This window comes from Rissa tridactyla, chromosome 1, assembly GCF_028500815.1.
Source record: "Rissa tridactyla isolate bRisTri1 chromosome 1, bRisTri1.patW.cur.20221130, whole genome shotgun sequence".
Lineage (NCBI taxonomy): Eukaryota > Metazoa > Chordata > Aves > Charadriiformes > Laridae > Rissa > Rissa tridactyla.
In genome coordinates this window covers 112,848,933-112,865,070 of record NC_071466.1, presented here as the reverse complement: position 1 = coordinate 112,865,070, position 16,138 = coordinate 112,848,933, and the positions used below count along the sequence as shown (strand labels likewise).

The window sequence follows — 16,138 nt, the reverse complement described above, 5'->3', positions numbered from 1 at the left end:
AAGCAGAATAAGAAAAAAAGATATACATATATATTTTTTTTTACAAAATTAAAATATCTGTGAGGCAAGTAGTGATTGAAGAGACCATATCACTCTTCTCCTAACACCGTAGGTAACAAACAGTTTAGGAGACTTTAATTTATTTCAAATTAAAATTGTGTAGCCTTTGATGATTTAAAGACCTTGAGCAGTTAATTAAGGATATATACAAATCAACTCTGTCAGTAGAAGTGGGACTAGGCATCCGTTGTGATTCTGCCAGAATCCAAATGAACTCCGTTGTCTGTGTGAAACAGGGGTTGCGCAGCACCATCGTGGGATCCTACACCAGGGCTGCATGATAAATTACTACCTCAAGGGAGCCATCACTCAAACTGATTGCTCCATATCAGCCATTTCCAGGACTTTGGGCTACTATTTCTTCCTTCCCTTGCATCCCAAATGCATGCCTGTCGTCTACAGGCTGGTAACTCTTTCTTTAAGCACCCTTGGATGGTTTAGAGGCAAACAGGTTTGAGTAGGATTAATGGAAAGTCCACAGCTATCTTTATCTGACACTACTGCATGGCTTTTATATCCCTCTAATTCCCGGCTTTGAGAGCAGTATTAAACAGCGAGTATGCTGAAAGAGAAGGTACACTCAGGTCATAACGCACCGTGTCTCTCTCACCCCAGGACAAACAGTCAGAAATTTAGCAAGGCAGGTGGATTGTTTGTATTTGTATTTAACAGGAAAAACAAATCATTTCCTGCAGACGCCTCCTTTCCCCAAACGAAAACAAAAAAACATCCACAGTTCTGCAGCTTTTCTAGGTTATTAATGCACTCATGAAGTTGGAGCAACATCTCTGATCATTGTACGTTATAGACCCCTGCCTGGTACAATCCCTAAGAGAAACATCGGTTTCTATGGAAACGGCAATAAGAAGACCTAGCCGCTTTCTTGCCACATCTACTCGCTCTCATTAGGCCTAATCTCTTTTTGCTAAAATATTGATTAAACGGGAGATTGGAAGTTATTACCAGGGCCTAATTACAATCTCCATATTGGCAAAGGGAAAATAGATGAGGATATATGGGCCCGTTATCAGCTTTTATCAATTTCAATTGAGTAGCCAAAGTTGTGGAATCCAGTCCTATCAATCTACAGCCTATTCATCATCCATGAATCATTTATTTCGTGATCGATTAAGTGTAATTGTTCACTCACAGCAATTTAGGGGGAGCCAATAAGGAGTCTTAAACAACAGCAACTTCATTTGCTAATGTCTAATTAATGCAATAAACATCCCGGTAACAAATGAACACATTCTTTGTGATATTTACTACTCATTTCTTCCAGGGCATCTGGGAGATATGAAACATCTGGGCTTGATTCCTCCAAAGTGCACAACAGATAGGTCATTAAACCTTGTGGTAAGCTACTTAACTCCTCCTAGCATTGTCAATCTTCCAAATGATCGGTTATTAGCCAAGTGCATCACCTATAGCATTTTTCAGATCCCTCATTTTAAAAATAAACAGGATGGAAAGACCTTTATACAAAGAAACATACCTTCCATTGCTCATTAGTCCTCCATCTCCTCTTTGGAAAGTGACTGTGTTTTGGTTGGAAAAACAAAACAAACAAACACACACACACACGCACACACATATAAGACAGGGAAAAATCAATTAGTAATAATTAAAAGTAACAATTCAAACTGCTCAGTGTCTGATGTCAGAGGCCTCTTGGCATCATCACATAACAAAGTACAGAAAATATGAGAAAAGGATCAAACGCGTTAGGGCTACAATTTGTTTAGGATTTCACCGCACCTTATTGACTAACACCAATTTGCGCTGTAGCTTGCAAGGCCAACCAGCTGCCTGGGTAAAACCACAGGCCCCTTCATATGACTTTGCATTGCAAGACTGTGACATGTGATGAAATTGTTTTCTTGGCATGCTTTTGCTTCAGTACATAATGACATTGCACCAGTGAGTTAATAACATCATGTCGTAATGCAGTAATATAATGTCACCACACAAATATGCCGTTTCCCAGGACAAATACAAAGAGGTGGCAGCTCTATTAGAGCTGAAGGGGTGAAAAAAAGCATACAGCTGCACCGTTTCCCTTAAAAGTACAGTATAAGAACCAGCACCCACGCATAAATGCATACACGCCAGTATCGCCGGGAAGAACAAGTGTTTCCAGTCTTGCCATGGAAGATGCCAAGGATACATTCAGAGGGAGACTATTGTTTTTGTGGCTCCATTCATGGGTGTTTGACAAAAAACAGACTATCCCTTATCTTTCTTATTAACAGGATTACATTTCAGGGCAATACAGGTAAACCCACATTGCTGGTGAGATGCTAATTGACAACATTTGATGCTTGTTTTTTGAAGCACTCCAAATCTTTTGAATCAAGGCCAACAAACTACTCTGGTTCTCAGTGGCAATATCCCATTATTTATTGTCAGGCACAGATAAGGCAGACTATTAAATTATATCAATGTTCTGGACACCTGACTCCTTACAGGCCCCTGACAAGATGAGGGTTCGAATTTCAGAGAGGAAAGGAGGAGTCTGTGGCCAGTTTAATTTAAAATAGGTCTTGGTTTGGAAATATTATTTACCTTTGCAAGACAGACATTCCCATCATTAAATTATAGCTGCCAGAGTATTTGCAAGATTTTCCAAGTATTAGTCCAAACTACACTAATTCAAGGTTAGGCTTTCTACTATATACCATTCTAATCAGACAAAATTACTACACCCAATAGAAATGCTGCAATCATTAAAAAAATTAGCAATTACATAAATCCACTGGGAAAATACTTCTGATACTGTCTAGAACCCTTGTCACTTTATTAACTCCTAGGATAATTTTACAGTCTACATTCAGCAAAGGGAACAAAACTGGCCCCTCTGGAAGCCCTGTGGAAGAGTGCTTAGGTAGGGTGATTAATTACCCTTCACTGCAGAACAGACTAATATCAATATCAGAAAATCACTGCAGTCATATGTCACATCAAAATGGTTAATAGCTGAATTTTGAAAGGATGTAATCAAACCAATTAATGAAAAGAAAATCAAAATGCAAGTATGGGAAGTATTAAATAAAAGTCTGCTTTGAAAAACAAGACATGGTAAAACATTGCAGCTAATTAATTTTAGAGTCGATGCTACTTTCACGTTGTTTCTAACAGGCTGTCAAATGACTGTATCACTCATTGCTTAAAAGTGACTAATCTGAAGTGCTGTGGATATCACGTGTGAATATGCAAAGAGGCGGGTACTGCCTGGCTGTGTTTCAAAGTACGTTGGTCAAAAATACATTAGATGCTGTTTCCTGTCTCCTCCTCCTCTTCAAATGTAACACTCCGTTTTCCCATCTTTCTGCATTTGTCAAAGCGACAAGAAATAAGGAAAACGAGAAACAAAGATGCACTCAGTAGCAACCCTTATAAATAAAGTTTACAGATTTAAGGGAATTCCACTAAAACATATTTTCTGAAAACTTCTAGGGATTAATGCTCTTGTTTAGACTATCGTCTACCAGAAATAATTTTAAAGTGATATTGTCACCACTTCTATAGCACATAAAGGTGTGTGAGATTTTAACCATGCATGTCATATGGAAAAAAAATAAAAAACAATATTTGTGGTCTTCAAAATATTTATATCCCTTGTGTATCTTTATAAAGCAAAGCTAAAATGGGGGAGCCAGTAGGAGATTGCAGCAATGTTTGCCAGAGACATTGTATTTTCCATGTAGTGAGGTATGGAGAAAACTCCATATGATAAGAGAGAAACATATCAAGAAGACGTGACATCGAAACCTCTTCACTAGAGCCATAATTGCTGCAGATTGGCTGTGGCATATAAGCTTGTTGCAAGATAGAGTTATCAAAGCATTTACTCTTTTTTCTTCTATCTTATGGTATCCTAGTGGTAGTAACTGTTTCCTGTTTTTTTCCTACATTAAATAATCGTATACCGTCCCAATATAAAGAGTTTTTAGAAGAAAGGTTCGGCCTAGTGTATTAAAAAAAGAATTTTCCTTGAAGTGACATTGTTTTTCCTGGGGAAGGTCGTGCCTGGCTTATGTGATGTGTACGGAACTGGGAGGGAATACAGGTTCTTTCGTTTACCCTCCACCCTGTATACCAATGCAGATGGTTATAATCCTCATGAGAAAATAAACAAGAAAGTATTTTAGTTACTATCCTTGGTGGAAAAGGATCTGGAATATCAACTAAGCTAGTCAAAATTCCTCTTGAAGTGTGGACATGTCATCAGGATGTCACAGGAAAAAAATCATATTCCTGATGCCATCCATAAATGGGCTACCTGAGGCTGGATAGAGAAGGTGCCTTTCTTTTAGCATCAATATTGTGAAAAGAAAGACAGCTAACCACAGAAGACATGGTCAGGCTGCCAACACAAGCACCATGTTTATCATTCCTGCTGTACGTTTTGTCAGCATTTTTGCCTGCAGTCTGATTTCTGCAATTACAAAACAAGTCTAAACGACTGAATAGGAGCATACTTAATGCAATGCAGGCTTGTAGATGTCACTGTAAAAATAAAACACACAGACAGCTGGCTTTATTCATCCTGCCTCCACTTCAAAAAGAAGCAGAGCAATTTCAAGGGGCAATGTAAGAGGAGGAAGGGAAGGATGTCCCTATCACTGACCCACCCATCTCCCTTGCTTTTTATCACCGAGGAAGCAAAAAAGCTCTTTCAGCACTCTTTGCATCTGATATATGTTCTTAGAAAGGCTGAAGACCTGCAGGGATGAGATTGGTTTTCAAAAGAAGATGAAAAAATAACCTCTGCATAGAGAGATATTGAAGGAATCCCCACCAGTTTACACTTCAAGGACTGTAAAAATGCAGAAATATAATCCAAAGTGCATTTTAAATGCATAAATATTTAAGGAAATTATATTGTATATATTTGTATGCAGAACAGCATACGTTAAGGAGCTTTTCACATGCTTTTCATTAAATATATAAGGAGGTACCCAAACCATTTACTAATATTATCTGACAAGGTTAAACTTAATCTCCATGCCTGCTAGAATTGGAAAAATAGGAATGTATAGTACGTTGACATTCTGAGGCAAGAAAGCTTTAGAAAGCTTTAGAAAGCTTTCTGCATGCCTATCTCTAGTAGGCCACATTTTCCTACCGCAAATGAAAACTTTAATGTTGCCAGCCAAGTCTCATTCCTTTTTCTGATAAGCTGTTCCTCAAATATGAATGTAGATTAATCCCCTTTTAATAAGCATTAACTCTGAACAGATAATCAGCATATAAAAATTCCATCAAATCTTCTGTCTACCTTTGGATGATTCTGTCAAATAATTTATCCTCATTTAGCAGTTTCAGGAGTTGCACATAAAATGTGCAGGATTCTGTAATTCTCTATCTATTTTTAATTTGGTTTTGTTTACTCAGTTTCATGAAATCTTTAATCCCAAGGAGCACTAGTCACTAAATAAGCTTACCTACTCATAAGTGAAAATACATATTTACTTTCTTTGCATGACCGATGGCCTAGACACTTGAAAACACCTGAGTATTCAAGTGAGTGGGTACTGGCACAACACAACAAGTTTGAGGGCACAGGAAAGATAAGCAGATAAAAGAAATTGCTCTTATTTCTACAAATGGATTCCATGCCTTTGTTGTATGAATCCTTATACCAAAATGTGAAGAGAGAATTGCAACTTCCAGTACAAAATAAATAAATTCTGTTCTGTCACTGTAATACAGAGGAAACAATTCATCTATTATACAAGAGGTGGTCAGATATCTCCTTTGTGCTATCTATCTTTTCTTGCATCATGTAGAAACCCACAGTGCATGTTTATAGCCAGGCAATCTGAGTAAAGGGTAACCGTAAAAACAAAAAAACCCACAGTGCAGCAGTACTTTAGCTTTTACGGAAACTCACAAAATTCAGCCCAATACATCCTTTACGTCACAGAGCAGATGACTGAAAAGGGGCAACATTTCTATTTATTGTCTCTGTGCCAGATTTGCTTTTGCTGATAGTCCCAAAAACGTATACTTCTTGTACAGGTGCAGATGATGACACTACTACTTACCAGTAACAATCTAACAAACATAGTCAAAAATCATATGTTTTGTAGTACTGATATTACTGAAAATCAATGCCTGGTGAGTCATGATAGGGGAAAGGGAAGGGGAAGAATAGTGATGTACAGAATTGTGGCTCAGTAACTACTAGAGTCAGTTCAATGGAAAATAAGTAAAAAGATTTAGCTATGATTTTCAGTGTCACTTTGTTTGTGACCAACTGAGGAATTTATCAGTGCGCGTGAAAATGTTCACAAAGACAGAACGCTTAATGAATTTAACTCAATCAATTATTCTTCTCTGGTACAAATCTTTACCAATTGTGTGACATTTGCTGTTTGCTCTTCTCCTACACAGAGTGTTACAGTAGTTTAGTCACACAGCTGAAATTATACCTCTTAGGAGCCTAATAACAGAACACAAATAACAAAGTGCCAGTGAATGACCCATAATCTGAAAATGACCCGAAAGAACATTTTGAGCAAGTAATTATATAACTGCAGAATCCAAACTTTTAAAGAACTATTTATTTTTAGTGTTTTAAGTTCTACACATATGCCAGTACCACTGAAGGAAAACAAACAAAAAACCCATTCACATCAGAAATAACTGAAAAAATAGGGTTTTGTTTTATGTCTGAAATTGAGTGTATGAATGTTCCACTAATACATTCAATTCTCTTTATTACACAGTCAAATCTGCACATTCTGCAACTTTCTGAAAGAAGAATTTAAAGCAGATTGAACAAAAAGTGTGCACCTTCTAAAATCAGTATGTTAGGATAAATTCATCTTTAGTAAAGCTTTATTGACAGATGTCTGATGCGATTCTGAAAGCTACATACCACTGTCTAAATATTTAGATCTGAAACCAAACTGTTTATGAATCTCAACTTTGAAGGGAACAACATACCCATACCTCCACAAGCACAGATATGTTTGTCTAAGTGATATTACCAATGGCCAACTCAAATACTAGAGAACTAATTATGTTTTTAGGGAACTCTGAGTATAAAGACAAAAAACATGGACTATGTTCTTTCATAAGAACAACTTTTTTTTTTTACATTAATGATTTTTTTTTTTTGATTGACTACTGGATGACTTAGGTTCTCAGTACCTCCAGAAACAATTATAGGACAGGAAACAGAACCATGTGCAGTTATAGTTCTATAAAGTCCATGAAATGTCAAAACTATTTTTAAAAAAGCAAATTTTTGGCAGTGCTCTGACATGAGCTGGCAATGTGAGCTTGCAGCCCAGAAAGCCAACCATATCCTGGGCTGCATCAAAAGAAGCGTGGCCAGCAGGTCGAGGGAGATGATTCTGCCCCTTTTCTCTGCTCTGGTGAAACCTCATTTGGAATACTGTGTCCAGCTCTGGAGCCCTCAGCACAGGAAAGACATGGACCTGTTGGAGCAGGTCCAGAGGAGGGCCACAAAAATGATCAGAGGGATGGAGCACCTCTCCTGTGCGGACAGGCTGAGAGAGTTAGGGTTGTTCAGCCTGGAGAAGAGAAGGCTCCGAAGAGACCTTATAGTGGCCTTTTGAGCCTATTGTGTCTCGGCAATTCCTGAGCCCCCAGAGATTCTCCACGAGGACACTTCTCTCTCACAGTGTTACAGGGCCCTGGGGCAGACATCACCACTTTCGCTCATCTGCCTCAACAGCCACCTGCTCTTTCCTGCTAAGCTAAACACTGTCATGGTTTAACCTCAGCTAGCAACTGGGACCACTCAGCCATTCACTCACTCCCCTACCCCCAACCAGCATAGGAAGAAGAGGGAGAAAAATGAAAAAAAAAATTAAAGAAGCCCACATAAGTTGAGATAAGGACACTTTAATAGAATAGTAACAAAAGAGAAAATAATAATGGCAAAAGCATACACAAAAAGAGTCATGTAATACAACTGCTCACCGCCCAATGACTGATTGCGCAGCCTGTCCTGAGCAGTGATCATGGATTCCCGCCCCCCGGCCAACCCCCATTTATACACTACGCATGATGTCTATAGTATGGAATACGCCTTTGGCCAGCTTGTCCTGTCTATGCTTCCTCTCAGCTTCTATGTGAAACTGAAAAAGTCCTTGACTTAATATAAGCATTACTTAGCAACAGCTAAAACAATATGTTTTATCAACATTATTCTCATACTAAATCCAAAGCGCAGCAGCTACTAGGAAGAAAATTAACTCTATCCCAGCTGAAACCAGGACAACACTCAAGCTGTGGCTGAAGATAAGCAAGATCGAGAAAGCAGCTAGCTGAGCATGAGGACCAGCAGTGCAGTAGGAAGACTGGCCTGTATCACACGGATGGCAGAGGGGACAGAAGAAGAGACAGCTTTGGTAAGTGCAACTGAGGGGCCAACCTACACGCAAAAACTTCACAGACTTCTGATGGAAAATGTTTTATCAGCCTTTTACACTGTAACGCTGAGGTATAATTATCTTTGAGTTTTTGATTCTCGAGCTTAGGTATGAGAGCAGAAGCTAATTATTTGTATTAATTATTAATATTAATCATATACTCTATTTTTCATGGCTATCCATATGTCGACTAAGCTGTTTGCAACCTGCTGTTTCAGCCACACTTCGTTTATTCTTCACGTATCTTTAATCACACTTACAATAATGGTCTACCGTATGCTATATTTATTAAAGACGTGAAAACTAGGATATCAGCTTTGAATTGGGTAGGCAGAAAAAAAGCCAATGCTTCAATTTCAAAAACATTGTAAAGCCAACGCATGCATAAGTTAATCACTAGATCACTTGAAGATCTGAACGCCTCACAGTAAGGGCAGCATATATGCAACTAACAGCTAAAGTCGAAGAAAGTTCCATTTCTCCAGTTAGATCTTCAAAAATGTTCAAGATACTTTTTTTTAGCTTTAAAATAAAAATTCGGTTATATATGACTAATGCTTGTTTATGTTAAGTTAGTACAAGCATCTTGTCCTGCAAATTACCTTCAAAACTGCATTATTTTGAGGAGCTAAATGAGTAAGTACTATGCAGAATTATAATGACAGAGACATTAATGCTGGTGGATTTTATGTTCCCCTGGAATCACTAGGACAACGAATGCTACATTTTTATCACAGATAGGCAGTAGAAGTATTTCTCCTTGTATTTGGTTTTAATTCTGCATATCTCACATGTTCATAAACACTTAGATAGCTAATGTTTGCAATGATGTGTTGGTGAGGTAAGAGACAGACTAATGGACAGTACCTGCAGGGGTGAAGGTGAAGGACTGAACTGCAAAACAAGAAAGCAAACACATTGTGAGTTACACACCCTGATAACAAGCGTTAATTGCAGGGCACGAGTTTCTTCTGGAATTTACCCACTTGTGGTTGAATAGCATAAGCAGGACATAACAGTTGAGCTTAAAGCACTAACCAGCCAGCAGCCAACGAGAAATGATGGTTGGAAAGGTGAGCAGTGAATTTTGACAGTCGCATTTGAAGACCTTCTGTGTGGACATGCTGTTATCCAAATTGCAAACATTCGGATGAATTTTGAAGCATGATCTGTTATGAACTTTCTTTGCTGAAAGCATACATTATTTCATAATTCTGATGACGGGAATTCTGTGTCATGATGCAATGTTCACATCACACTTAGATGCAGCAAACATCATGAGAAGGAATGAGTTGCAGGAGACACACTGTTTATAATGACTGTTAATTATTTACAGCTATGCACATTAAGGTATAAAAGACTTTGCTCTTAATCTCCCCCCTGCAACATGCCAACTCACATACAGGGCTAAAACTGCTATTAAAAAAAAAAAAAAGAATAGTCTTATCTTGTGGCCAAATTTTATGTATAGGATTGTTTCCTAAGAGGAATAACAGTACAGCTGTCTTTTAATATAAAAAATCTTGGGATCTAGACTGATATTTCATATAAACACACGTGTAGGTGTGTGTGATATATATTAGTTTCACAATCAACACTATTCCAACTCTCAGAGAGTAAAAGTCACTGCTGTTAAAGGAAAGAAAAAACCACATTGGCAAAAAGCATAACTTATGAATGATATAGACCACGTGGTGATGCAAAGTGAGGTTTCGCAGAAACCAAGTCAGTCCAAGAGCCACTGAAAGGGTCTCTCCTCCCTCTGCTTCCACTGCTCATCCGATTTCTTCTTGGGCTGCCCTGCTGCACTAAGCCAGTGGCAAAGTAATCCAGCAGGAAGGATTGAAAAACAACAGAGAATAGTTTCCTTCTGGTTTAACAAGCCCAGTCGGGACACTGAGGAGTCTGATGATGGCCAACACCAAGGTGAGGTGATTGTTTGGCTGTGAGCAGGGAATGAATGTTGGGTTTTGGCTAGTTGTTAGAGATCCTCAGCCACTTAGGGAACCTGTGTCCTTGGGTTCACATGTGATACCTTGTAAATAGAAGAGTACTAGTGTAACCTTAATGTCATATAACTTCAACATTAAATATGCTGTCTCCTCAACTGTGCAAATCTTCCTTAAAAAGGAAATGTTTTCTTTTTTAAAATGTTAATAAACACTATAAGACAACCTACGCCAATATTTGAAGAACAGCTTTTTTGTGTAAATTAGGCTTCAGAGTGACCCATTTTATGGTAATCCACCTGACTTCCTAAAAATCCATAAGAATCTTGAAGCACAGAGTAATACACAAAACAAACAGGTTGGGGGAGGAAAAAAAAAATATTTTCATTTGGCAAATGTATTTATTTTTCCAAATGTAGTTTTCAGAAACTAATTTGTAACTGGAGCAACACATTTGATGCAACAGGGATCACACTGTGAGGGCATTCCAAGGTGTTTTACCTCCAAGACAAAACTTTTTATGGCTTCTATCATTGGTAAATTTTGACCACATTTCTCTAATACATCACCTTCTTCTCCTCCAGCTATAGGTATGGAGTCACTGATTAAGTACCTCCGTTCATTTCCCACGCACATGGCTTCAAAGTCATGGAAATGCACGGGAATGAAGGAGAAGACCAAATGCTCTTTCTAACATTCCTTGTAAGAGTCTAGTCTAATTCACGCTTGAGCACATAAATGGGGCTGGACTACTAACAGAGTGCCTTCTGAGCAAGGAGCAAGAGGTACAAATAGTCCTCTTTGTACTTTTTTATGCTAGATGTGCTGGAGATGCAAAAATAAAGACTGTCTTATGATAATGATGAAATGTGGTACTGAGCAATGCATTTAAAGCTTCTCATACACCAGCATTTTCACAGCATACATTTAAAACAAGCATACAAAATTCACCCAGACCACCTTGGCTGTAAGTTCAACGTGTTTTTTAAGCAGGTTTAACAGCACCTGTTCTCTTCATGATAGAACCTGATGAGATGGTAATACACAGTTACTGTTCTTACCAGCATAATTGCTGAGCCCCTTCCTCTTCTTTCTGCGCCAGTACAGCCAGATGCTGAAACCCATCAGAATTACCCAACATGCACCACCGATGCCAGCTATAAAGGCAGGCTGTTTGACAACATCAGTGATTTGCTCAGTTATGCTGTTGTTATTTTCAGTGATGACAACTTCGTTACGACCTCCTGCACAAAAGAAATTTGACAGAACGTTGTTATTATGGACTCTGTAATACAAACAGGAACCAACTACTGCAAATGAAAATTAAAAAAAAAGCCAGGAACGCATCTCAAAAGAATTATCCACAGTAGGAGACCTTTAATGAGTACCAATGCACACCTGAAAACCAATGTTTCTAGGAAGTAAATCCTAAAATCCATTGTGATTTTGCAAACACATATTTGAAAAGATAGTTCTATAGCACTCTCCCAAGTAATCTAAGAGATGGCAGTCCAGAGCCTTTTTTTGTTAACAACATACACGTCTGTTGGCTTGTTTTTACATAATTATAGACAAAATGATGAGAAAATGGATCATAGGAAACCAATAAAAAAAATAAAAAAACCCCAAGCAATCAAGAAATAGCTTTTTCCATACAAGAATCCAAATACAAAATATGTTACAACCTCAAACGACAGTTTCTTCTCTCATTGTTGTCAGCATGCCAAAAATTCTCACTTAACTCATTTGTTTTCGCAGCATGCTGGTGTTTCCAAATTTAAAATAAAAAATAAAATATATGTATTTTCAACTCGGGCAAAGATGCATTTTTCCAACAATTATTTCACGGGGAAAACAATCCATACAAATCCTAAGTGCATGAGCTTTGACACAAAGTAGAAAATCACGCAGTAAGCTCTAAACAATCACAGCAACAGATGCTATTTTTTTCACCTAGAATAGGCATGAAAAATTCTTAACATCAACCTGTAAGAAATAATTACAAGGTGGAATACCAATTAAAGTGACATGCATCAAAAATTACTTTATAGGATCTTAAATAGGGTATATTACATTAGAAAACTGTAAATTTCAGTAGATGCTCCCATTGCTTTTTTTCCCCTCTTTCTCTAAAAGGAAACTTTTCTAAAAGGAAAAGCTTGGTGTCTGGCTTGAAAACAAATGATCATAAAAAATGTGAATAGAATTTCAGGAAATGCTACAGCATATTGTTGTAGGGCCAGCACTTCTCTACTTCAAACCTTCCCTTGTCAAAATTGGTTAGTTTTAACATTGGGAAATGTGGAACACATTTTTCTGCAAAAAATATGCATATTGATTATATGTGCATTGGATATAAACTGCCCACATCTGCAGTTTTAAAATTGGTGAAAGAATTATCCATTATTTCCGGTAAAAGCATTTATATAGCTCAACCCTTGAAATGTTTATGCAGTATTACTAGATGCTTGTATGCATGCTGAAGAGCTGCAAGAGTAGCTACTCTGCTGAGACAAAAAAGATGCAAATAGTATGATTCTCAATTATGAGGGTCTATCGCACACACGTAAAGGTAGTAGAATATGGCAATAAAACACTGCAATGGTCATTCAGAGGAAATTATTAAAAGTACTGTAGCATTATGCCTTGCTGTGAAAACGTACGTATTCCTCTTCTACAATTCAGCAACGATTAAATTTACCGCTCACTTCTTTGAGCAGAACAGCCCCTGTGTCAGCACACTGGCTTCAGCCTAAGGCAAACAAACAAATCCTTGGCTTAAGCAGATGCGAGAAGCCTGACGCTTCCAGTTTTATTTCCACGGACACCTCTTTGCAGGAGACACAGAGTTTACGCCAGTCGAGTTGTGGATGAGGATCCCTCCCGGAGGGCTGGTTGGGCTGAGGGTGCCTTTCCTGCCCAGGCTGACCCCCTGCCCCGGGGACCGGCGCTGCCCCAGCCAAGATGCAGCTTCAGGCCCTAAGTTGTGTTCAGAGCTGGGCTGAGTCGCTCGGGAAGAAATGCAATGCACTGCATTACATTGCTATCACACTGTTAATGATCTCAGTGATTTTATTAAGCTTTGTCTCTTTCAGCACCATGTCAATATTTAGTAATGATGACCGTCTGCTTTTGCAAACAGACTGCTGAAACCCTGCTAGAGCTTGGCTTGCTTTCAGTAGTTCTGTGCAAGAAACAAAACAGGCTTCCCACACACAAAATAGGTCCCACAGAAGGATGCTGACAGACTACGCCAGCTAATGTATAACGAGGCAGTACACCAGTACTGGTATCATGCCCCAGTCTATACTGGCCACGCTGGTCAGCTTTACTAGCATCAGGGGCTGGTAGCTGCAGCTATCCTTTCCTATGTTGTCTTGCCGCTGCCAAAGGCCCAGTGGTTACTGATGCAGTAAATGAGAATAAAACTCAGTGAACACCTGTAACAAGAAAAAGAAGGGAGGCAGCAGTGGTTCCTTCAGCGGATTTTCCCCTTTTTTTCTGCCCATGGAGCCAATCCGTAGGTGCACCCCAGTGCTACAAGAGGAAGTGCTGAGACTAAAACTAATAGAAAGAGGCACTCTACGGCATGCCCTTCCAGGCACACAATTGATTTGCTAGTAGAAATCAGCATGGGAGCTGATGTTGCTCTAATTGCCATTAACTTTCAGTTAATTTCTGTGCCCTTTGGAGGAGAGGTAAAAGCAGTGGGACAGTGAGGAAACAGGTAATGTCAGCGCTGCTGCGGAGGCAGCCGTGCTGCCATGGAGAAAAGCAGGCAGGGAAGCGCTTCAGAGACACCGGCTTTGGGAGTGGACACGGCTGGACTCAAGAAAAGAACAACTGCTTCCCGCTAAAGCCTCCAGAAAGTCTGAAGATCCCGTTTTATTCTCTAAGGTCAGAAACGAGTCTTTTGAGAATGGACGATGTACGAGCAAACTTCAAAGAGCCTGGGGAGAGCTTTCAGTGGACTTTACGCTCTCCCCCTCTTTTCTAGGGGAAGGGGCAATCTGTCTCCAAATTACTTTCTAAAGTTTGCAGTCTGGCTGTTTGCTCATACCCTTCAGTGCCTAGCAATTACAAGTGCAAAAGCAATAATTCATTTACTTTTCAAAATAATGTATGCTTTTTGAATTCAATGAACAAAAAATAAATGGATACAGATGAACGTTACTCACCGACGTTTGATAAAATTAATATAATCATTGCGATTTGGGGAAACGGCATGCATTTTGTATTTCTTTCTATAATATTTAAGCAGAAGTAATAAATATGTCATCTAAGGTACCAGTGTACTATTTCATATACTGCAGGTGTTTCTGTAACAATGCTGTCAGTTCAACTAATTAGAACATAGACAAGGGAAGTGTGCAACCTGTAACGCTCCACTGTTCCTGAAGACAAAAACATAATGAAATATAATGTCTTCCTCCCATTGGAGAGTAATGAAGAACAAAACTAATTTGTCGGACCAAAAATTAATTAGACACATCAGATTCGATTGTACCTATTACTGTGAAAGTTTGCAGCTGTTCCTCATATTATTATGCCAATGATGGAACCTAAGAGTGAACAGCCTAACTGATGAAGAGAAATAATAGTTATACCATTAACCAACATTGCCGTGATCTCCAATTTTATTTCTGGTTTGACAAGTGAAATTTTTTAGCATATCAAAAGTGATCGTAAAATTTTTTTTCTTGATTCTCTTTGAGTCTTCCGTAATTTTTTTCATTGTCCTGCTTGAAGTATAGGGACAGGATTCCTGTTACAGTGACACCATTTCTAACTAAAGAAATAACATACTTCCCACTGCTCCATATTCTCCTGGTTTTACTTTCCAGATTGTAACAGATCTGTTATCTAGAATTCGTCTGGGAAGTCAGTAGTCGATTATCTACCATAAGAATCAGTTCTTTTCAGGAAAAAACAACTTAGAAGAACATGCCCTATACTTAAGAACAACATCTTCTTTCTATTTATACTCTGGACTCTGTATTTCATGACAATGAAAGTCGTACTGTTTAGCAACACAGCTTAACTCTTCTGCACCACTGACCTGCTCTCTCCATAATTCAGCATTTCTACAATTGTTCATTCTGTTTGCAAGCTGTTAAATAGTATAGCTAATCAGTAGGCCATATAGGAATCCATTATAATGCAATCATTCCATAATGTTTTCCCATTCATGATGATATTTTGAGGTTTAGTCATTAGCTCATTTTTAATCCATGTAATTATTTTTTTAAAGTTTACCTAAAAATTTAATTTTCTTATTTTATGTTCTTGATTCTCAGTCAAATATCAAGTGGCACCAACTCAGATCGTCCAGAAACAGTATCCCTTAAACACTGTCATCTTTAATAAAGCAAATTTATAGTCTGAGAAATAACTGCCAGCAGTTGATAAGCAATACAAAAATGGGACCAAAAGAAAATGGAGAAACAGATCATACAAGTAATAACCACATGCAGCTTTGGGCTCCCAAAAGGGAAAACAGAAATGACTGCAGAAACACAACCCAAACACAAAAGTCCCTCCTTTACTTTTCATGCAAAGGACTCTTAAATTTGCAAAGATGCCACTTGTTGAAGCGGACATTCTGGGATCATTTAAGGAACAAATAAATATCACTTCAGTGATATTTATCACTAAAGTGTAAGATTAACAATGCAAAATTTAGTCTCTAAATGCCAAACAGCTTTTTTCTTTCTTTTG

The 16,138-nt window shown here is 38.4% G+C and overlaps 1 protein-coding gene across 5 annotated transcripts in view; it reads right to left on the bottom strand.

Moving 5' to 3' along the window:
- ROBO2 (roundabout guidance receptor 2) overlaps nt 1-16,138 on the bottom strand; it is a 471,637-nt gene that overhangs the window by 49,821 nt on the left and 405,678 nt on the right. For all 5 annotated transcript variants that reach the window (XM_054205925.1, XM_054205944.1, XM_054205935.1 and 2 more), the window contains 2 exons: nt 11,482-11,664; nt 1,556-1,598 (listed from right to left, as the gene is read on the bottom strand). In XM_054205925.1, coding sequence (XP_054061900.1) covers nt 1,556-1,598; nt 11,482-11,664 — 226 coding nt within the window. The remainder of the gene's footprint in view (nt 1-1,555; nt 1,599-11,481; nt 11,665-16,138) is intronic.